The 22,764-nt window shown below is 39.3% G+C and overlaps 1 protein-coding gene across 3 annotated transcripts in view; it reads right to left on the bottom strand.

Annotated features, from left to right (window-relative positions):
• Sfmbt1 (Scm like with four mbt domains 1) overlaps window positions 1–22,764 on the bottom strand; it is a 132,921-nt gene that overhangs the window by 67,068 nt on the left and 43,089 nt on the right. For 2 of the 3 annotated variants that reach the window (XM_042679691.1, XM_042679690.1), the window contains exon 2: window positions 8,823–8,976. In XM_042679691.1, the coding sequence (XP_042535625.1) occupies window positions 8,823–8,850 (28 nt within the window). In that variant the 5' untranslated portion in view covers window positions 8,851–8,976. Of the gene's footprint in view, window positions 1–8,822; window positions 8,977–22,764 lie in introns of those variants that run through there. The other variant, XM_042679692.1, reaches the window with a different exon arrangement.

The following is a 22,764-nucleotide window of genomic DNA, read 5'->3' as shown; positions in this document are numbered from 1 at the left end:
AAAAAGACATATGTACAAAGCTATTCATTACAGCACTGTTTGCAGTACCACAACTGGAAATAATCCCAATGTCCATCAATAATGACCTGATTAAATACATAGTATATCCAATGAGTCTGTACTTTAAAATCAAGACATTTTAGTTTGGCATAGCCGTAAAAAGCAATGAAAATGATCTCTATATACTCAAGTAGAACAGTCTCCAAAATACATTAAATGAAACCATAGTAAAGAATTGTGTGTGTGTGTGTGTGTGTGTGTGTGTGTGTGTAGTGAAGGGGCTTGAATTAAAGGCCTGGGTACTTTAAACGATGAGCGTCAGAACTCAGCCCCCTGAAGTGTCTAGGATTACAGGTATGTGCCACAGGTACCCAGCCCAGAACAGTTTTTTGGTCTCATTCCGAGATTTGTTTTTTTGTTTTTTGTTTTTTACCAGTCCTGAGACTTGAACTGGGCATTGTCCCTGAGCTTGTTCAAGGCTAGCACTCTATCACTTTAGCCACAGTACCACTTCTGGCTTTTTCTGTTTATGTAGTACTGAGGAACTGAACCCAGGGCTTCATGCATGCTAGGCAAGCACTCTACCACTAAGCCACTTTGCTCATTGGCTGATGCTCTACACTTAGCAATGACACCAACCCCAAGAACAGCTTACCTCTACTTTTTTGTATACCATGGGAGAAATAGATGAGTCTGAATATGTGTGTACACACACACACACACACACACACACACACACACACACGAAGAATAAATTAGAAAGTAAGGAAAGTGGTTGCATAGGTGGAGGAGAAATAAGATTGATTAATGATATCAGGGTAAAAGTAAAAATCTTGTTATCTAAATTTGACTTTGAAAGTATGTAGATATTTCACATAATTTAAAATCTCAGTACTTGGAAGGGTAAGTCAGGAAAACTCCAAGTTTGAGGCCAGCCTGGGCTATATAATGAGTTGCAGGCCAGTTTGGGATGCATGAGACCTTGTATCCAAAAATTAAAAATAAAAAACAAAAAACAAAGAAGAGCCAAGAAAGGGGGCTCCTGTCTGCCTATAATTCCAGCTACTCTGGAGACAGAGATCAGATGGAATATGATTTGAGGCTAGCCTGAGCAAAAAGTTAGAGAGATGCCATCTCAACCAATGAGCTGGCATTGTGATCATAGCTACACACAGTTTAAAGAAAGCCCCAGATTAAAAAAAAAAAAAAAGCGAGAACTTTTCTTAAAAGTAAAGAAGATGATTATGACAATGACCTGGAAGCATGGGTTAAGTGCTAAAGCACTTGCCTATTAAGCATGAGGCCTTAAGTTCAAACCCCAATACTACAAAATATATAATTGAAAGAAAAAAAATTCAAGAAAGTGCAAATGAACTTAAACAAAAGAGCCTAATAGTTGCAAATCTAAAACCAAACTCAGAACGGTATTCCTTTAAACCATGTAAAAATATAATTCTTTATGTCTGTCATTCTAGCTACTCCTAGCTGAGATCTGAGGATTGTGGTTCAAAGCCAGGCCAGGCAGGAAAGTCTGTGAGACTCTTATCTCCAATTAACCAGCAGAAAGCCAGAAGTGGCGCTGTGGCCTTGAGCAAAATTGCCTAGGAACAGTACCCAAGCCCTGAGTATAAGCCTCCCCACCCCTCTAAAAAATTTCTCTATCACTCTCCCTTTCCTCCCTCCCTCCCTTCTTCACCCATCCCATTCTTAGGAGGTAGAAGAAGCTCAAGAGTTCATGGACACCTCATACAAAATTAACAAAACCCTATCTCAAAAGAAAATACAAAATGGGCACCATTGACTCATGCCTGTAATCTTAGCTACTCAAGAGGTTGAGCACTGAGGATTGTGGTTTGAAGCCAGCCCTGACAGAAAAGTCCATTAAGATGCTTATCTCTGAGCTGGGCACCAGTGGCTCAGGCCTGTAATCCTAGCTACTCAGGAGGCTGAGATCTGAGAATCACGATTCAAAACTACGCCGGGCAGGAAAGTCTGTGAGACTCTTTTTTTCTTTTTTTTTGGGGTCCAATTGTGGGGCCTGAACTCTGGGCCTGGGCGCTGTCCCTCAGCTCTTCAACTCAAGGCTAGCACCCTGCCACTTGAGCCACAGCGCCACTTCCGGGTTTTTCTTTTTTGCTTATGTGGTGCTGAGGAATTGAACCCAGAGCCTCATGCATGCAAGGTAAGCACTCTACCACTGAGCCACCGAGACTCTTATGTTAAGTCTGTGAGACTCTTATGTCCAGGAAGGAAGAGAGGGAGGAAGGGAAGGAGGGAGGAAGGAAGGGAGGGAGGGAGGGAGGGAGGGAGGGAGGGAGGGAGGGAGGGAGGGAGGGAAAAGGAAAGGAAAGAAAACAAAAGAAAAGAGAAAGAAAAGAAAAAAAAAGAAAGAAAAGAAAAGGGGAAGCGGGGCAATAGTGACTCATGATGTAATCTTAGCTGCTTTGGAGGCTGAGAATGAGAAGACTGCAGTTCTAGGCCAGCCCTAACAAAAATGTTCAAGAGTCTCCTTCTCCATGGAAGGAAGCTGAACGCAGTGGCATGAACCTATGATCCTAGTAAGAAGATAAGCCTAAAGTAGTGGATTGCAACTCCATTATAAATCAGTTGCCTGGGCTTTAGAAAGAAGGACCTTACCTCAAAAACAACCAAAGAGCCTGGTGTCAGTGGTTGACACCTGTAATCCTAGCTACTCAGGAGGCTGAGATCTGAGAATTGAGGTTGAATTCAGCCTGGGAGGAAAGTCCATGAAATACTTATCTCCAATTAGCCACCAAAAAGCTGGAAGTAGAACTGTGGCTCAAGTGGTTGAGTACCAGCTAAAAGACTAAGGGACAGCCAGGTGCCAGTGGCTCATTCCAGTAATCATAGCTACTCAGGAGGCTGAGATCTGAGGATTGCAGTTCAAAGCCAGCCCTGGCAGGAAAGTCGAAGTGACTCCAATTAACCACCAGAAAAACGGAAGTGGATCTGTGGCTCAAGTAGTAGAGGGCTAACCTTGAGCTGAAGGAGCTGAGGGACAATGCCCAGGCCCAGAGTTCAAGCCCCATAACCGACCAAAAAGAAAAAAAAAAAAAGACTAAGGGACAGTGCTAAGGCTCTGTATTCAAGCCTCAGTACTGATACAAAAACAAAACAAAAAACAGGGTTGGAAGCATGGCTCAAGTGGTTGAGCACAAGTCTAGCAAGCACAACAACATGAGTTCAAACTTTAGCACCATATTTGGGTGTGTGGCCCAAGTGGTAGAGCAAGATAATAACCAAGGTTCAATCTCCAGTACTATGAACATATGAACCTGCTTTCTCGCTCCCTCCCTCTCGCTCTCCCTCACTCCCTCCCCCTCTCTCTTTCTCTTTCTCCCTCTCTCCCATCTCACTTTTCTCTCTCTCCCCCCCTCTTTTCTCTCTCTCTCTGACAGCAAACTTCAGGGAAACATTTCGAAGGCAAGAGTCAACAAGAAAATTTAAACTGCAGACTACTATTTTATTGATAGAATGCTTGCATAATTTTCAAACAACTGCAGGACTACTATAGTATCAAAGCAAATAAGAAATAATATTAACATCATTAGGAAAAAAAATTCCAAAGGACAATATAAAGCATAAAATCAAGGAAGTAAAAGTCGTGCAATTTTAAATTAAATAAATATATATATTTACTAATATTAATATACTATTAGTAAATATTAGTATGAAACCATGAGTTTTTCTCTTCAAAATATATGTATTTTTACCAGACATGGTGGCTCATGCTTATAATCCCTGATTCTTAAAAGGCAGAGATAGGGAGGGCATGCTTTAAAACCAGCCTAAATAAAAAGTTAAGAGAATCCAGGCACCAGTGGCTCATGCCTGTAATCCTAGCTACTCAGGCTGAGATCTGCAGATCACGATTCAATGCCAGCCCAGGCAGGAAAGTTCATGAGATTCTTATCTCCAATAAACCACCAGAAAACCAGAAGAGGTGCTGTGGCTCAAGCAGTAGACTGCTAGCCTTGAGCTGAAGCACTGAGGGACAGCGTCCAGGCCCAAGTTCAAGCCCCACAACTGACAAACTGACTAAATAAATAGAGACATCTATCTTGATCAACACACTGGGAATGATGGTGCATACCTGTCAGCTCAGCTACATGGGAGGTCATATGTAGGAGGATCATAGACTGAGGCTGGCCCTAGACAAAAGTGAAAAATAATCTAAAAGTAAAAAGGCTGGAGGTTGGCTCAAATGATAGAATGCTTGCTTAGCAAGTATAAAGCCCTGAGTTCAAAATCCAGTATGACAAAAGAAAAAAATAGGTGTTTATTTATCTTTTTTTTAAGTTACAAAGAAAAGAAAGGCTTTAAAAAAAAACAGAGAAATGGCAAGTTCTAAGTTAGGAGCAATATATATACAGGAGATACCAAGGAATCTTAGCGTGCCAGAAAAAGGACTGATATCAAAGATGGATGGTATCTCATCAAAAGAACACAGGATGCCATCTGAAAGAATTCTCACTGGTCCAGAATGATCAATTTGATCATCAAATAAACAATAGCAATAGATTCAAATACACACACAGGTAATCCAAAAGTTAATAATAAGGCTGAAACAAAACAAACTTCTGAAATGGCAAAGTAAATTTATTTTCCTACAAAAGCAGTAAAAATACTGGCTAAAGGGCTGGAAAGGTGGCTCAGTGGTAGAGCGCTTGCCTTGCATGCTTGAGGCCCTGGGTTCTATTCCTCAGCACCACATAAGCAGAAAAAAAAAAAAAAGCTGAAGAGCTGAGGGACAGCGTCCAGGCCCAGAGTTCAGGCCCCACGACTGGACCCCCCCCCCAAAAAAAAAAAATACTGGCTAAAAAGGATATAGGATCTGGGCATCAGTGGCTCGCTCATAGCTCTAATCCTAGCTACTCAGGAAGCTGAGATCTAAGGATCATAGTTTGAAGCCAGCCCAGGCAGAACAGTCCCTGTGAGACTAATCTCCAATTAACTACTCTAAAACCAGAAGTGGTGCTATGACTCAAAGGGTAGAATACTAGCCTCGAGAAAAAAGAGCTCAGGGATACCATCCAGGCCTTCAGTTCAAGCCTGACAACTGACCAAAAAAAAAAAAAAAAAATTATATAGGATGAGCATTTCAAAATTACCGACTTAATAAAGGCAAAGAACTAGAGTATCTGTTCAAACTAAGCTGTTGAGCCTTGTTTGATAGTGAGGGTGGCATTTTTAGCTAGAGAAATTATGCTTCTCCTTGTCATTTCAATAGTAAATTTTAGGACTGAAAATAACAAAAAAAATTAAAATGTTAACAACTCTTATGTACAAGCTCAATATTAGAATAAATGAACTAAATAGAAGAAGTAAATTGAGAACAAGATAATAAAAATATACCCAAACAACCAAGAAGAAACACCTTTAAAAAATAAAGAGCCTCAAAAACTTATGGATATTAAAAGAGCTAACCCAGTTCCATTCATGTTCCAGGTTTAGAAGAGAGAGTAAGGAGGGCTGAAAAGCATTTAAGGCCAGACACTGGTGGCTCATGCGTATAATCCTAGCTATTCAGGAAGCTGAGATCTGAGGACAGCGGTTCAAAGCCACCCTGGGCAAGAAAGTCCATGAGACTCTTATCTCCAATAAATCACCAAAAAACTGGAAGCGATGCTATGGCTCAAGTGGAAATGCGCTAGCCTTGAGCTGAAGAGCTGAAGGACAGCGCTCACACCCAGAATTCAAGTCCCAAGACCAACAAAAAATAAATAAAAAAGTATTCAAGGAAAAAGTAACTGAAAAACTTCTCAATTTGGCAAAACACATAAGGCTTATAGTTTCAAGAAGCTGAGAAAAGCTTAAACATGATAAAACCATGGAAAGCCATGAAAAGAAACACCAGGCTTTAAACTTCTGAAAACTAAAAGTCCCCCCCCCCCAAAAAAAAGATCTTGAAAGAAATAAAAGAAACAACATCTCTCCTAAACCAGTGGCAAGAGTCTCATTCTGAGAAGATGAAAAGTCTCATGACAGCAAATGTCTCAATGGAGCCCAGGATATGGCACAACACTTCTCAAGAACTGAAAGAAAAAGAACTTTCAACCCAAAATTCTATATCCAGCAAAAATATCCAATAAAGAATGAGGGCTGGGCATTCTGGTATATGCCTCTAATCCTAGTACTCAGGATATAAAGATGGAAGGATCACCAGTTCAAGGTTAACCTGGGCTACATAGCAAGACCTTGTCTCAAAACACTAAGAACTAGGGCTGGCTCAGTGGTAAAGTGCTTGCCTTGCATACCTGAGGTCCTGGGTTTGATTCCTGAGCACCACATAAGCAGAAAAAGCCAGAAGTGGCACTGTGGCTCAAGTAGTATATATATATATATATATATGTATATACTGAAAGCAAAAGGCAAAGGACAAAAGAAAACAATCCTAGCATATCAGGCAAGAATAAATGACAATGAGAAAAGTAAAAATATTGAAAAATATATTTCCTTTTAAAAATTATGTTCAGTAGTTAAAGCAACAATGTTAACGTGTCTGAAATGGTTCTTACAATATTTAGAAAAAATATTTAACACAACTGTATTATAATTAACAGGATAAAGAAATATAGTAGCAGGTAAAGTGTCCATGCGTGACTCAAATAAAATGTTACTATGTAACATCTAGAGTAACAAGTAATTATCTTTGCAGATAAGACATTAAAAATACTACAATTTAGAAAAAAAATCCTTGTTAAAAAAATAAAACCAACTAATTAAGAATGAGCCAAAAATATGAAGAGCTATTTCACTGAAGAGAATATAGGGATACCAAATACACACATAAAAAGATGTTCAACATTAGGGTCATTAGGAAAGTACAAATTAAGAGCATGATGAGCTGTTACTGTCCTGCTAGCAGAATGTCTTACATAAAAATGACATTTTTAAGCTAAGTGCTGGTGGCTCATACTTGCAATCCAATCTACTCAGGAGGACGAGGCCTGAGAATCACAATTGGAAGTGAGCCTGAGCAGGAAAGTCTGTAAGACTTCTATTTCCAATTAACCACCAAAAGCTGAAAGTAGCGCTGTACCTCAAATAGAAGAGTGTTAGCCTTAAGCACAAAAGCTCAGGGACATCACTCACACTCGGAGTTCAAGCGCCATGATGAGCACAAAAATCAAATAGCAGTAAGAATGCAGAGCTATTATATGTCTGCCACTGATAATAATGGTACAACCACTCTGAAAAGTAGCCTGATAATCTCTTTATTAACTCTATAACCTAAAAATACTTTGTGGCATTTATCCACCTAAAAATCATAGTCGTAATTTTAAAAAAGAAACTCTCAAAAAATATGTGATTATTCATATCTACTTATTTTAGCCATAACTAGAAAATGCCAAAATGTATAGGTAAGTAGTTAATATACTAGAATACATGCATGAAATACTATTAGCAATAAAAAGTAATGACAAATTAAGACTTCAACCTATTTTAAGGCTATTCTTTTCTCTCTTTTTTTGTAGCCTTAGGGTTTCAACTCAGGCTTGTTCAGCTTGCTCACGAAGTTGGTGCTCTGTCACTTGAGCTATGCCTATCTTCGCTTTTTTCTAGTAAGTTTGAGATGGAGTCTCTTAAACTATCCTACCCAGGCTGGCCTCAAAGCTCCAGATCTCAGCCTCTTAAGTAGCTAGGATTACAGACCCTGAGTCTCCAGTGCATGGCAGGGCTATTATTTTGAAACAAATGAGCAAAAAATCACAATGGTAATATACTGATTTTATAAATGTTAAAATTATAAGGATAGAGAATAGATGAATAATTGGCTGAGGTTAAAGAAGTTAGGAAGAAAGAATAGGCATAGGAAACCTTCACGACAATATAATAGTTTTGTATCTTGATAGGCAGTTACAAGAGTCTACATGGAAGTATATTTTATAGCAATATCAACTGGATTTTATATTGTTTTACTATTGTATGAGGAATGGGATAAAGTAAGTGGAGGGACTGTAGAAACTATCAATGTTATCTTCATAGCTTCCTCAAACCCACAAATTATTTCAAAATAAATCAAAATGAATAATAAACCTGAGATACTCACAAGGAAATTGGGAGAATTCAACTTGAGGGTAGTCCAGGCAAAAAGTGAGATCACATTTTTTTTTTTTTAAGTTGGTCATGGGGCTTGAACTCTGGGCCAGGGCGCTGTCCCTCAGCTCTTCAGCTCAAGGCGAGCGCTCTACCACTTGAGCTACAGAGCCACTTCCAGTTTTCTGGTGGTTTATTGGAGATAGGAGTCTCACGGTCTCTCCTGCCCGGGCTGGCTTTGAACCTCGATCCTCAGATCTCAGCCTCCTGAGTAGCTAGGATTACAGGCGTGAGCCACCAGCGCCGGCTGAGATCACATTTTAATGTTTAAAAAAAAAAAACAACACGCTGGGTATGGTGGTTACCCACCTGTCTATTCTAGCTATCTGAGAGGCAAAAGAGCATAGTCTGAGGCCAGTCTGGGAGAAAAAAATGCAAGATCATATATAAAAAATAACTAAAGCAAATGGCAGAGGGTCTGCCTTACAAACATGAAGCCCTAAATTCAAATCCCAGTACCATAAAAAAAGGAACCATCAAAATTAAAATTTTAAAGTTTGTTCATAAAAATTATTTTTTAAGCAAGCATTATTAGTAGTATTTCATAGTACTAGTAGTATTTGTCAAGTGTCAGGAGATGGCAATGAAAAACAATTAATGACTTGGAAGAACTTAAGTGGTAGAAAGTCAGATGATACAATGAAGACAAGTAATATAATTCTGCACCCTATAGAATAAATTATGTTCATCAGTACCAATACCTGCATCAGGCTGCTGCTCCCCGCTCATCTCCACAGCACATGGGATACTTCCTCCCCATACAAAGGAAAGGCTTTGTGGTTCTGCTATGGTCTCCAGGTAACTTGCAATTTTCAAGCGTTTGTCCAGTGGGCATTCAAGGTCCAAATCAAAGTGCTAAAAAGACAAAAAGAATACACGATAGCCTGAATCTCAACATGGCATTTGACAGGGTTGGTTGACAGATTTAAAGAGGAAAAAAAAAGATTACTGCGGGGGGAGGGGAGGAACTAACAACTTTTTTTAAACAGAAACTTCTGTGTGTGCTGGTGCATGTAGAAAGAAGTGGAGAGGGAAGGAGAGAGGGAAGCTATCAAAAGCTTTGATAAGATATTTAAAGATTACAACAAATCAATATGGATATGAATCCTACCCTCTAAAATTAAAATTACTATATTTTGTACCTTGATTCCTTTCCATAAAATTCCCATTCCTAATCAGTTCCAAGGATAGGGTTACCTTTCAAATCTCTGTCTTACCAACTAAATAAAATTCAAAATATCATATCTTTATCTAGTTTTCCATTTCCTTTCTATAGAATATTATGCAGAACTAAACTTATCAATATATTGTTCTTCAATTATAAATAGAATCGTTCCAAAATAAGCTCTGCACTCATTCTTTTTTTTCTTTTGTCTGTCGTGGTGCTTGAACTCTGGGTCTGGGCACTGTCCCTCAGCTCTTCAGCTCAAAGCTAGCTCTCTACTACTTGAGCCATGGCTCCACTTCAGGTTTTCTGGTAGCTTATTGGTGATAAGCGTCTCATGGGTCTTTCCTGCCGGGGCTGGCTTTGAACGTGGATCCTCAGATCTCAGCCTCCTGAATAGCTAGGATTACAGGCATGAGCCACTGGCACCCAGCTTGCACTCATTCTTAAATAACTTGGTTGAAACATAATTCACATACCAAAATTTCCTATTTTAAATATAAATCTAATAATCTAATAATATATAATATTAATACAATATATAATATACAATAAATATAAATCTAATAGTAAATTTACATAGCATGTAATCACCATCAAACTGATTTCGGAATATATCAGTTCTCCTGAAAAGCATCATATTCATGTGGCAGCTCCTCCTCAGATTCATCCCTGAGTGTAAACACCACTAATCTACTTTGTCTGAACATTTCAAATAAATGGAATAATATGTGTTCTTTTCTACTGGTTTCTTTCATTGGGCATGATTTTGCAGGGGGAGAGAGAGGTACCAGTTCTGAAGCTTGAACTCAGGCTTGTGCACTGTCCTTGAGCATTTTAGCTCAACTCTATCACTTGAGTCACAGTTCCACTTCCAGCTTTTCAGGCATGAGCCACTGGTGCCCAGCTCACTGGGCATGATTTTGAGGTTCACTCACATTGCAGAATGGATTAATCTATTTATTCTTGTTTTGTACCCAAGCAAAATAACAACAATATTTTTATTCATGCTTGATAAATTACAAAGAGTAAATTGAAAAGGATTTGCTATAGGGAGGCATGATCATGAACTAACTGTAAGGGCAATAAACCAAGAAAACTATAAAAGTAGGATAGGCACTTTATAGAGTAGCTTTGAGAGTGACATTCTACAAAATTAAACTCTACATCTTTTAAGAGATTTGAGTGCTACTGCATTCCTCGGTAAATGGTTCTCATAAACAGCTTCAATCATTAATTTAAAGTTTGTCAAGGTTTTAATATATTCCTTACAAAGATATCAGCTACCTGAAGCACAACAGTTTTGGATGTAAATATGGATATAGTAAACATGAAATACACAGGGATGGATTTTACTGATATTACTGTGACATGTACACAATGTATTCCAATAAATCTTCTCCCTTCTATATCCTCCTTACCTCCCTTCTCCCTTCCTAATACAGATTCAATAGGTTTCATTTGCTCTATTTTCAACAATCTATTTTTACCATATTCATTCTATTCTAGCTATGCTCATATATTATCATAGCAAATAAAATGAGGTAAAGACCCTTTCAGCCTTTAATAGCTATCAGAACTGTCACTTTCCAATTTAAATAAATGCTGGTCCTCCCAAATATATCATACATTATAAGCAATCAAACCTACACTTTCTCATATAAAGAGCTCAATAAAAAACAGACTGATATTTAAAGCCAAGTTACCATCCCATGGTTTAATTTTCTACCCCAAGCATTTGAACAGCAATACTTCATCTACTAATTCATTTCATTACCTTCATACTTATCAATACCATCTAATTACCATTCACTATTTAAGGAATTGGAGGTAACATGAGAGGACTGCTCCTGCTTTCATGAGGCTTATTATGTTCAACTGGGGAATTGGGCAACTTATTTTAAAACAATTATTTAAAGAGTGATGAAGGAAAAGTATTAGATGCTAAGACAAAAATATAAAGTCAGATCTAACCTAAATTGAGAAGTCACTGACCATATTCCTGAAAAAAAAATTACATTTAAGCTGAGTATAAGAAGAAACAACAGTTAGGCAAAAGGAGGAGAAAGGGAATAGTAACCCAGGCATAGGGAACAGTCACATATATTGTTGGAAAGTGAGAAATGGAGAGAAGGTCATTGTGTTCACCAACAGTATAAGTGGCACAAGACTAGGCAGGGAAAGAAGTAAAAGGGACTATTATTTACTGAGGACTTACAATGTGCTGGGCGCTGTTCTAAGCTCTTAAACATATAAGTCCATTTACTATTTCCCAAAAACTCCACCCAGTGAGCACAAAAATAATTCTGTACCTGCCCCAGGACCGATAGCTAGACCATATCAAGTTTTAAACCTAGCAAACTGTTCTCTACTTTATATCCTCAAACACTATTATACTGCCTCTCAACTGGAAGAAACTAGGAGTTATTTTCTTTCTTTTTGTTCTGGGTTTTAAACTCGGGGCCTCATAATTGCCAGGCAGGCACTCAAGCTTTTTTTATTTTTGGCAGTCTTGGGGCTTGAACTCTGGGCCAGGGTGCTGTCCCTCAGCTCTTTAGCTCAAGGTGAATGCTCTACCACTTGAGCCACAGTGCCACTTCCGGTTTTCTGGTAGTTTTTTAGAGATAAGAGACTCATGGACTTTCCAGTCCAGGCTGGCGGCTTTGAACTGTGATCCTCAGATCTCAGACTCCTGAGTAGGATTGAAGGCGTGAGCCACCAGCACCCGGCCATACTATACCTTTGAACCATGTTCACAGTCCTTATTGGTGCCTATTATTTCAGAGATAGCATCTTACTGCCTGCCCAGGCATGTACATGGACCATTCATAGATCCTCCTATTTTAGGCTTGCCATCTTAACTGAGATAAAAACACACCCAGCTTCTTTCCATTGAGATGGAATCTTAAAAACTTTTTCTGTCTATGCTGGCCTCAAACCACACTCTCAGGTAGGTAGGATTACAGGTATAAGCCACCAACACTAACATTGTTGTCAGTGCTGAGAAAGGGAAGGATAAATCCCCCAACAACAAATCCTCAAAAGAAACAACTGCTCCATTAACAAGTGGGCTAAAGACTTAAACAGAGACTTCTCTGAAGAGGAAATAAGAATGGCCAATAGGCACAGGAAGAAATGCTCAACTTCTCTAGCCATAAAAGAAATGCAAATCAAAACAACAGTGAGATTCCACCTCACCCCAGTTAGAATGGCTATAATCAAGAAATCTAATAACAACAGATGCTGGAGGGGATGTGGCAAAAAGGGAAGCATACTGCACTGTTGGTGGGAGTGTAAACTTGTTCAACCACTTTGCAAAGAAGTATGGAGGTTCCTCAAAAGACTCCACATAGAGCTCCCCTATGACCCCTCAATTCCATTTTTGGGCATTTACCCAAATGATCACAAACACAGCCATACTAAGTTAGCTACCAGCACAACTATGTTTGTCACAGCATTATTCACCATAGCTAAGATATGGAACCAACCCAGATGCCCCTCAGTAGATGAATGGATCAAGAAAATGTGGTGTATGTGTACACACACACACACACACACACACACACACACACACACACACACACACACACACACACACACACACACACACAAAATGGAATTCTACACTCCATCAGAAAGAATGACACTGCTCCACTTGTTAGGAAATGGAAAGACCTGAAAAAAATCATATTAAGTGAAGTAAGCCAGGCCCAAAGAAACATAGGTCCCATGGTTTCCCTTATCTGCAATAACTAGTACATGTCTAGGACAAGCAGAAAAGGTCAAAAAGTAGGTACATATGACCATATAAGATGATGCTAAGCAAAATAAACCCCAAGATAGGGACACAAGAGGTTTTATCTTTCTTGCTGTTGTTTTTAATGTACTTATTGTAGATCCATCACATCTATCCCAGGAGACCACGCAGAGGCAGGCAGGCACAGGAGAAAGATTATTATAAGATTTATTAGAGGAGCCATATTTCCCCCAAGAGGGAGCACATGGTGCCTGGCCCTATCCAGGTAGCAGGGGAGTCCGGGGGTAGATGGGAGTTCAGGTGGGTCTGGGCAGAGAGAGGGAGGGGCCAGCTGTAGGGCTGGAACTCCAGGGCTGGGAGGAGCTCAGGTCTGGGTGGACTTGAGGACCAAAGGTGGGCATAATGCTTACACTTATAATGTAGTATGTGATTTTTTTTGTTTCTTTTGTATGTTCTTCCCCCCATGGATAACCCCTATTTTTACTGTATTTGATTCTGGTGTCCTGAATCTTATATATACATTTTTCTAATTTGGGGAGGGAAAGGGAAATAAAATGCTGAAATAAGGATACAGGATGACCCATTGTAACAATGAGATGTACAAGACATTATGCTGAAAACAAGCTTTACAACTTTGGGGGGAGGAGGGAGGAATTGGGGAGGTGGGAAGGAAAAGGATGGTAGGAGAAAAACAAAAGAGGGAGTAACAGTGCTTGATAGGAAATGTACTCATTACCTTGCTCATGTAACTGTAACCCCTCTGTATAGTATCTTTACAATAAAAAAAATTTTTTTAAGGAAAAGAAAGGAAATTATCAAATCTGTATTTCTAAAAATATTGTTATCTTTGCATGGGCAAGGATAACAATAAATAAAATTCAAAGACAACATAGGTGAAAATATCTCAACATACAAAACACAATAAATTCCCATTAGCGATGAGAAAAACAAAAAATTTAATGATATATTACTTTTTCATCTTATAAATTATTACAAAACTTTTGTGTGTGTCCGAGGGTTTGAACACAGGGTCTTTATGGCTTGCTAGGCAGATTGAACCATGCCCTCAACCCCTTTTGTCTCAGTAATTTTGAGATGGTCTTGAACTGATGATGCTTCTTGTCCAGGAGGATGCCTAGACCCCCAATTCACTTATTTTATGTTTCCCATCATAGTTGATTACAGGCATGTACCTCCATGCCCTGATTCTTCTACTGACATGGAATTTCATGACATTTTCTGTTCAAGGTGGCCTCATACAACAAGCTTCCCAAGTCACCATTCCAAGTAGCTAGGATTACAGGTGTGTGCCCATGGCACCTGGCTTAATTAGTAAAACTTTTATAACATATTTGTATCACTGAATCAAGTAAATGAAGAGTATATATTAACTTTTTAAAGCCCATGTCCATTGTTTCCTTGGCTATATGACAGGTGACCACTGTGCCAACCACATCATTTGTAAAAGGACAATAATTGTGCTGTATCTACCTCATCTACCTCTCAGGACTACTAGAATGATAGTAAAATATCTATGAAGAATACTTAGGATAAAACTGGCTAGTTAATAAATGACTGAGTTAATGTTAACTGTCATGGAAGGTAGACAGGTCAAATGTCTGGCACTGATTTTTTAGATCATCTCCATATATTAAGTCTTGGTAGTTCAACATGGTTTTGATGGGAGGGAAAAGCCAATACTAATAAATATCTATGGGTTCACTGCAGTAGATGAAGGTGTCATCTGCTGCTTACGTGGACTACCTTACAGTATTTTGTTCAGAGAGCCAACTAAAAAGCCAGGCACTGGTAGCTCACGCCTGTAATCCTAGCTCTTGGGAAGCTGAGATCTGAGGATCTGTGCTTCAAAGCCAGCCTGGGCAGGAAAGCCCATGAGATTCTTATTTCCAATTAATCACAGAAAAAACCAGAAGTGGTGCTGAGGTTCAAGTGGTAGAGCGCTAGCCTTGAACAAAAGGAGGTCAGAGACAGTGCCCAGACTCAGAGTTCAAACCCCAGGACAAGAAAAAGTAACTAAATTAATAATAATAATTATTATTATTAACGTATAAAGGAATCATCAGAGCCAAAAACCATGAGGTGGGAGATATAGCTGAAAGCTAGGACTGTGATGATGATTTTTCAGCCTTATATCATCACTTTGATTGTAGCCAATGAGTAACTGATTCATCACAATAGGATCATGAGAAATAAATTGACGAAGACTTTTGTTATTTATTGCTAGTCTGCTGCCTTTTTATGCAGTGATGAAAGAACAGCAAAATATCCAGGGACTTACTACACGGAAATGTAATTCATTTACTTCCTACTCATATTATTTACCTGTCCTCATTTATTTATTGTTGACTGTGTTATTACAGTAAGTCTTGTGACCAGAACACATTAAGAGTTATTCATTAATGGAGGGACAAAGAGTGAACAAATGTAGCAGTGATACTTACTAGACACTATGTTGAAAATGAACTATACAACTTGTGGATGAGGACAGAAGGGAAAAACTGGGAGAGTAAGGGAAGGGATATTGTCCAAAAAGAAACATATTTTTTTTTTCTTTTGACCAGTAGGGCTCAGCTCAAAGCCACTTGAGCCACAGTGCCACTTCAGGTTTTCTGGTGGTTTATTGAAGAGAAGACTCTCATGGACTTTCCTGCCCAGGCTGGCTTTGAATCGCAATAATCCTCAGATCTCAGCCTCCAGAGTAGCTAGGATTACAAGCATGACCACCCAGCAAAAATGTACTCTTTACTTAACTATGTAACACTGTAACCCTTTTATATGTCATCTTTATGATAACAATAAAAAATTTATTCACTTAAGTAATATCTCATTGAATAGGCCTTGCTCATCTTATTTAGTATTTCATAAATTTATGGATTTTTTTTGAGACTGGATCTTGCTATATTGCCCAACCTATCCTCAAATTCTTGATCCTTCTGCCTCAGCCTCCTATGTGCTAGGATTACACATGTTTTTCTTCATAAGAGCTTTATTATTTTAGTGAATAGTCAACTGCATATTTACAAGCACAGATGCCTACTTGCATGAATATGTGTGATTTAATAAACATTTAAAACTTTCAGTTGGCCAAAAGAACCATAACCAACTTTTTAAAAAAACAAGGTATAGACTAGAAAACAAGCTATACACTATTTCAACTATGTTTAGCAAAATATCAGTAGCCATAATAACAAACAACACTTAAAAATACAGGGCTGGGAAGGTGGTTCAGTGGTAGAGCGCTTGCCTTGCATGCATGAGGCCCTGGGTTCGATTCCTCAGCACCACATAAGCAGAAAAAAAAAAAGCCAGAAGTGGCGCTGTGGCTCAAGTGGTAGAGCGCTAGCCTTGAGCTGAAGAGCTAAGGGACAGCGCCCAGGCCCAGAGTTCAGGCCCCACGACCAGACCCAAAAATAAATAAATAAAATAAAAATACAATAAAAGAAAGATTATACCTAATAGAAAAACAAATTTTTTAAAGGTCATATATGTTTCTTTGGGTCTGGCTTACTTAATATGATTTTTTCCCCAAATCTTTAGATTTCCTAAACAAATGAGGCAGTGTCGTTCTTTCTGGTGGAAGCACAGAATTCGTGTGTGTGTGTGTGTGTGTGTGTGTGTGTGTGTGTGTGTGTGTGTGTGTGTGTGTGTGTGTGTGTGTGTGTGTGTGTGTGTGTGTGTGTGTGTGTGTGTGTGTGTGTGTGTGTGTGTGTGTGTGTACACACATACACCACATTTTCTTGATCCATTCATCTACTGAGGGGCATCTGGGTTGGTTCCATATCTTAGCTATGGTGAATAATGCTGTGATAAACATAGTTGTGCTGGTAGCTAACTTAGTATGGCCGTGTTTGGGTAAATGCTCAAAAATGGGATTGAGGGGTCATAGGGGAGCTCTATGTGGAGTCTTGAGGAACCTCCATACTGCTTTCCAAAGTGGTTGAACAAGTTTACACTCCCACCAACAATGCAGTAGGGTTCCCTTCTGTCCACATCCCCTCCAGCATCTGTTGTTATTAGATTTCTTGATTATTGCCATTCTAACTGGGGTGAGGTGGAATCTCACTGTTGTTTTGATTTGCATTTCTTTTATGGCTAGAGAAGTTGAGCATTTCTTCCTGTGCCTATTGGCCATTCTTATTTCCTCTTCAAAGAAGTCTCTGTTTAAGTCTTTAGCCCACTTGTTAATAGGGTGGTTGTTTCTTTTGAGGATTTGTTATTGGGGAATTTACTTGTTTGAGTTCTAAGATATATATCTATATCTTAGATATGAGGCCCTTGTCTGTTGTATTAGGCTAGTGAAGATCTAGTCCCACGGTTTCCCATATTTGCAATAACTAGTATAACATCTAGGATAATCTTACCAGAAAAGCAGAAAAGCTCAAAAGCTATGTACATGTGAGCACATAAGATGAGGCTAAGATTCCTTGCTCATGTAATTGTAACCCCTCTGTATGGTATTTACACACACATACACATTCACATACAAAACTTATTAATAAAAAAAAAGATGCTAAGTGAAATGAACCCCAAGATAGGAACACAAGAGATTTCTCCTTTGTCACTGTTTTGGGGTTTTTTTTTTAATGTACTACGTGATTTTTTTGTTTGTTTCTTTTGTATGTTCTTCCTCCATGGTATAACTCCTGTATTCACTGTATTTGATTCTGGTGCCCTGAATCTTGTATATACATTTTTCTAATTTGGGGAGGGGAAGGGAAATAACAAAATGCTGAAATAAGAATACAGGTTGGGCTGAGAAGGTGGCTCAGTGGTAAAGTGCTTGCCTTGCATGCATGAGGCCCTGGGTTCGAGTCCTCAGCACCACATAAGCAGAAAAAGCCAGAAGTGGTGGCTGTGGCTCAAGTAATAGAGCGCTAGCCTTGAGCTGAAGAGCTGAGGGACAGCGCCCAGGCCCAGAGTTCAGGCCCCCCGACCAGACCCAAAAAATAAATAAATAAATAAAAATAAATAAATAAGAGTTGACTAGTGATAAAAATAAAACTCAGCTTAATTTTGCAGTCTACCATGTACTACCTCAGTTTTCTTATCTGATAAGGAATAAGCTTGTACAGTTGTACAATGCCCACCTAGTAAGTGGGAGGTACTGAGTTTAAACCCTAGTGTCACCAGAAATCAAAATAATTAGCCATATTTTCTAGTAAAGAAAATGGTATTTTATGTGAAATCCATCACCATACAAATTGCTGATATCTAATATTGCGTTTATTAAAATACTAGAAATGTGTCAAAACCCTTGTTTCCATGCAACTATGTTTCTTCAGCTAAGAAAGCCAGCATTACACATTTTACAAAACAATCTAGACTAAACTATCAAGCAGAAAATTTAATTTTAAAAATTAAGTGGTTAACAGCTCTCATAAATGGGAGAAAAATCAATACCATAATCAATACTGTATCAAAAGTAACTGAACAATCTAATCTAAGAAAAGGGTCTCAAAAGTCTGACTGCCTAGATTGAAACCTCAAGACCCAGCCTACTTGGAGAATTTGGGCAAATGAAGAAATAAATCTATGCCTCAGCATCCTCATCTGTAAAATGGAGATGTTACAACAGTGCCATCTTATAGTTATCTTAATTCTTTTAAGCAATTAATATACGCAAAAGTTTACAGCATACTAAACCCTAAAAGAACACTAGATTTAAAGAACCTCTTACTAGAATGAATGAATGAATGAAGCATTCATCTTTCAAAGATGATACTCAGCACTTAAGGATCTGAGATGTCCACTTTTGCATCTACCAAATATCCTTCCAACTTCTAGTAAAGTACACACTTCTTAAATTGTAGTGTATTTTCTTATTAATTCTCTAAAACTGAGTTTAGAGAACAGCCAAAAGAATCAGTGTAATAAACTGTCCACAAAAAACAGACTCAGCAGGAAAGTGCAAAAACAAAGCCTTTGTCCCAAGGAAACAAGAAGCAAGCTCAACTTTATCCCAGAGGCCTCAAGAAAAGAGAGCTGAAGGGAAGCTGTTGTACTTTTGGCAAATCTTTCAGCAAACTAACTCTCAAGGAAGCTGGTGGAATGGGGGTGGGGTGTTACATTAAGCACACAAGCATTTTTTAAAAGCTGTCTGATTTTAAAGATTCCTGAACTACCGATAAAATGTGCTGTACTTGGGGGGGGGGGTGGACCTATTTTTTTCGTTATATTAAACATTCAGGCATTTTTTAAAACTTTGTGTCAGATCTTTAAAATTCCTCAACTGTAGACATGTGCTATACAACTGATACACTGCAATCTTTTAAGAGTTTAAGGCTCTAAATGAAGATTTCTAATTGCAAATTCTGAGGCCCTTTGAAAAGGTTTCTAACCTTCAAAATCATTTCAGGTATCTACATAGATGATCAGATTAAACAAAACAAAAACAGTAATTAAGAAGGTACTCTAACAGTCTAGCGAACAAACCCAGGAGACTTATCTTCAGCAGTGGGGTTAATGAAACTATGGAACTAAATGCGTGGCTCAGATGGTAAAGCACCAGCCATGAGCAGAAAAAGACAAGCAAGAACTCAAGGCCCTAGTAACAGCACACAAAAAAGAAGACCCCCTCCTGAGCGCCGGTGGCTCACGCCTATAAATCCTAGCTACTCAGGAGGCTGAGATCTGAGGATCATGGTTCAAAGCCAGCACAGGCAGGAAAAATCTGTGAAACTCTTATGTCCAATAAACCACTCAAAAAACTGGAAGTGGCGCTGTGGCTCAAGTGGTAGAGTGCTAGCCTTGAGCTGAGGGACAGCGCCCAGGCCCAGAGTTCAAGCCCCACGACCGACCAAAAATGAAAGAAAGAAAGAAAGGGAGAGAGAGAGAGAGAGAAAGAAAGAACGAAAGAAAGGAAGAAAAAAAGACACCCCTAACAGGAAGGTAATGCTGGTGCGTGCCCCTTTGTATCCCTGGAAAATCTGTAATGGTAAGCATCTATCAAAAAAAACAAAAAACAGGGCTGGGAAGGTGGCTCCGTGGTAGAGTGCTTGCCTTGCATGAATGAAGCCCTGGGTTTGATTCCTCAGTACCAAATAAATAGAAAAAGCCAAAGTGGCACTGTGGCTCAAGTGGTAGAGAGCTAGCCTTGAGCAAAAGGAAGCTCAGGACAGTGCTCAGGCCCTGAGTTCAAGCTCCAGGACTGGCAAAAAAAGGAAAAAAACACACACACACACACACAAAAAAACCCAGAACCATTAGGGCAAGGTCACATCCTAAGAAGCATACTGAGCAAGTGAATAATGAGCAAGTTCAGTTATTTCAAAAAGAATAAATTAGGGACAGCATGCCCAGAGGTCCCACAAATCTGTCTCTCCAGTGTTTGGCAGAACAGACCTATGACTGTCTCTTTCCATCAAAACATCAACTGTCTTCAAATCTCCTCTTCTGTCACAACACCTGAATCTTCTCAACCAGCTCCTGATTCAAGGACCAGTCAGCAGTTTTTGGGTTCTTTTGTTTGTTTTTGTCTTTATGGTTAGCTGGGTATGGACAACTAACCATGACCTCCAAGAGTTGTCACTTACTCCACTGAGGCAGGGCTACCATCAACCACCTGGTCAATTTGAACTGCAGGCTTCCTGCATCTCTCTGGGCTACTTCAGTCCTGACAACATGGCTCTGGAAGGTGTAGGCCACTTCTTCCTAGAGTTGGCAAAGAAGATGCAAAACTGAGTGGTGACCTGTGCTGTTCCACTATGTGGAGAAACCTCAAGATCAGTAAAGTAAAACCCTGGATTGTCATGGAAGCTGCACTAGCCATGGAGAAAAACCTAAACCAAGTCATTTTGGACCTTCATGCCTGAAGCTCTGCCTCATAGTCACTCAACTCTGGCTTCTTAGAAAATTAGTTTTCGAGATGAAAAGGCAATGTTTATGAAGATAAAAGGTGACCTCCTAACTATCTAGTGTCTCCCCCAACTGGGCTGGGCAAGTGTCTGTCCAACATGCCACCCTCAAACACCCTCAGGCCACAGACCTGAGCAGCTTTTGAGCGGCTCCTTTCTTTGCTTCACATCATGGTTGCTGCCTCAGCCTCTCCCTTTCAGCCACTAGGGTGCCTTCTTAACCAACTACCCTTGAACCCCTCCCAAGCCTTGGACAAAATGAAAGTTTGTTTTTGTAAAAAGAGAGAGAGAGAGAGAGAGAGAGGGAGGGAGGGAGGGAGGGGGGAAGGGAGGAAGGAAGGAAGGGAGAAAGGAAGGAAGGGAGAGAGAAAGAGGAGGGAGGGAGGGAGGAAAGAAGGAAGGAAAGGAAGGAAGGAAGGAAGGAAGGAAGGAAGGAAGGAAGGAAGGAAGGAAGGAAGGAAGGAAGGAAGGAAGGAAGGAAGGAGAGAGAATAAAAAGCATAAATTATTTAGAACGCAAACTAAGTCTTCAGGAACAAAAAAAAAAATGAGAAGTGGAGCTGTGGCTCAATGGTAGAGCACTGACCTTGCACAAAAAAGTTGAGGGTCAGCAAAATGCATGTGCACACAGAGTAATCCCAATGACCATCTTAAAAGATAGGGCATTTTAGGAAGGAATTAAATTACAAAGTCTATCTCCCCATAAATGGATTATAACCATTATTTTTAAAAAAAGAAAAGAAAAGGCCTTTGCTGCTCTACCCTTGCCTTCTTTCCCTTTCACCTTATGCTATGTGAGGACATGGTAACAAGGCACCACCAATGAGAAATGGAGCCTTACTAAGTCAAACTTGCTAAGGTCTTACTTTTAGATCTCTCAGTCTACAGAACAGTGAGAAAATAGGTTGTAAATTACCCATTTTCAGGTATTTTGTTTTAGCAGCACAGTTTAAGATACAACCTATCCCTGAGAAAAAGGTTGTCCATTCTATATTCTAACATCACAGTGACAGAAAAGTCCCACAGCTACCTTGTAGCCTTGTGGGACAATCTATTCTACTTCTGAGAAGTTCCACCAAAGTAAAACTATCTTTACACTGTCCCTAAACCCATGACTTCTCCCCACTGGTGCTTCCCACTCAGAATAAGTCTGTGTCTTCATTCACACAAGTCCTTTACACAGCTAAGGAGAGCTAACAGTTTGCCCAACTATTCATTCTAAAACAGATCCTGACATTCCTTATCCTTCTGACTCATCCTCTGAAACGTAATCCAGATTATCTGTTATTCAAAACAGAACATAGGAAAACTAAAACCTTAAGATAGGATATTTCTGTCATTAGGCAAAATATATCAAGCGTAAATCTGTGTAGCTAATCAGACTTTTAGACTAAGATCTTAATAAGCAAATTGTTGAAATAAAAATGGAGAAAAAACTGTTCTTTCAATGTTACCTTAAATTTAACTAACAATCTAATGAAAACACAGAATTTGTCAGAAGGAAAAACAAAGGACAATCACAGGTAGATCAGCATACTCTACAACATGAAAGAAAATAAACCAACATTCCAATTAGAATTCAAGAATCTCTCTCCAAAAGCTGGTCAGCAAGCATTTTGGGAGCCCCTGGAAGAATACTTCCCCAAAAGGATTTGGCATCTGTTCATGGATGCTGTATGGGCCACGGCTTAGTCTCTCTCAGTGAGATGGTAAGACTACCAAGGGAGTTAGCTGACTAAAACTGATTGGGATGGCTGGGCCATCTAGTTGGGCCATCTGGCTCTCAATTAGCATTATCTCTCATAATCATCCTTTAATTTAGAAGGGTGCCAAAAATACTAATTATTG

This window comes from Dipodomys spectabilis, unplaced genomic scaffold, assembly GCF_019054845.1.
Source record: "Dipodomys spectabilis isolate Male_0828 unplaced genomic scaffold, ASM1905484v1 ptg000054l, whole genome shotgun sequence".
NCBI lineage: Eukaryota > Metazoa > Chordata > Mammalia > Rodentia > Heteromyidae > Dipodomys > Dipodomys spectabilis.
The sequence above is the reverse complement of the archived record's forward strand: the minus strand, read 5'-3'. Positions and strand labels throughout refer to the sequence as shown.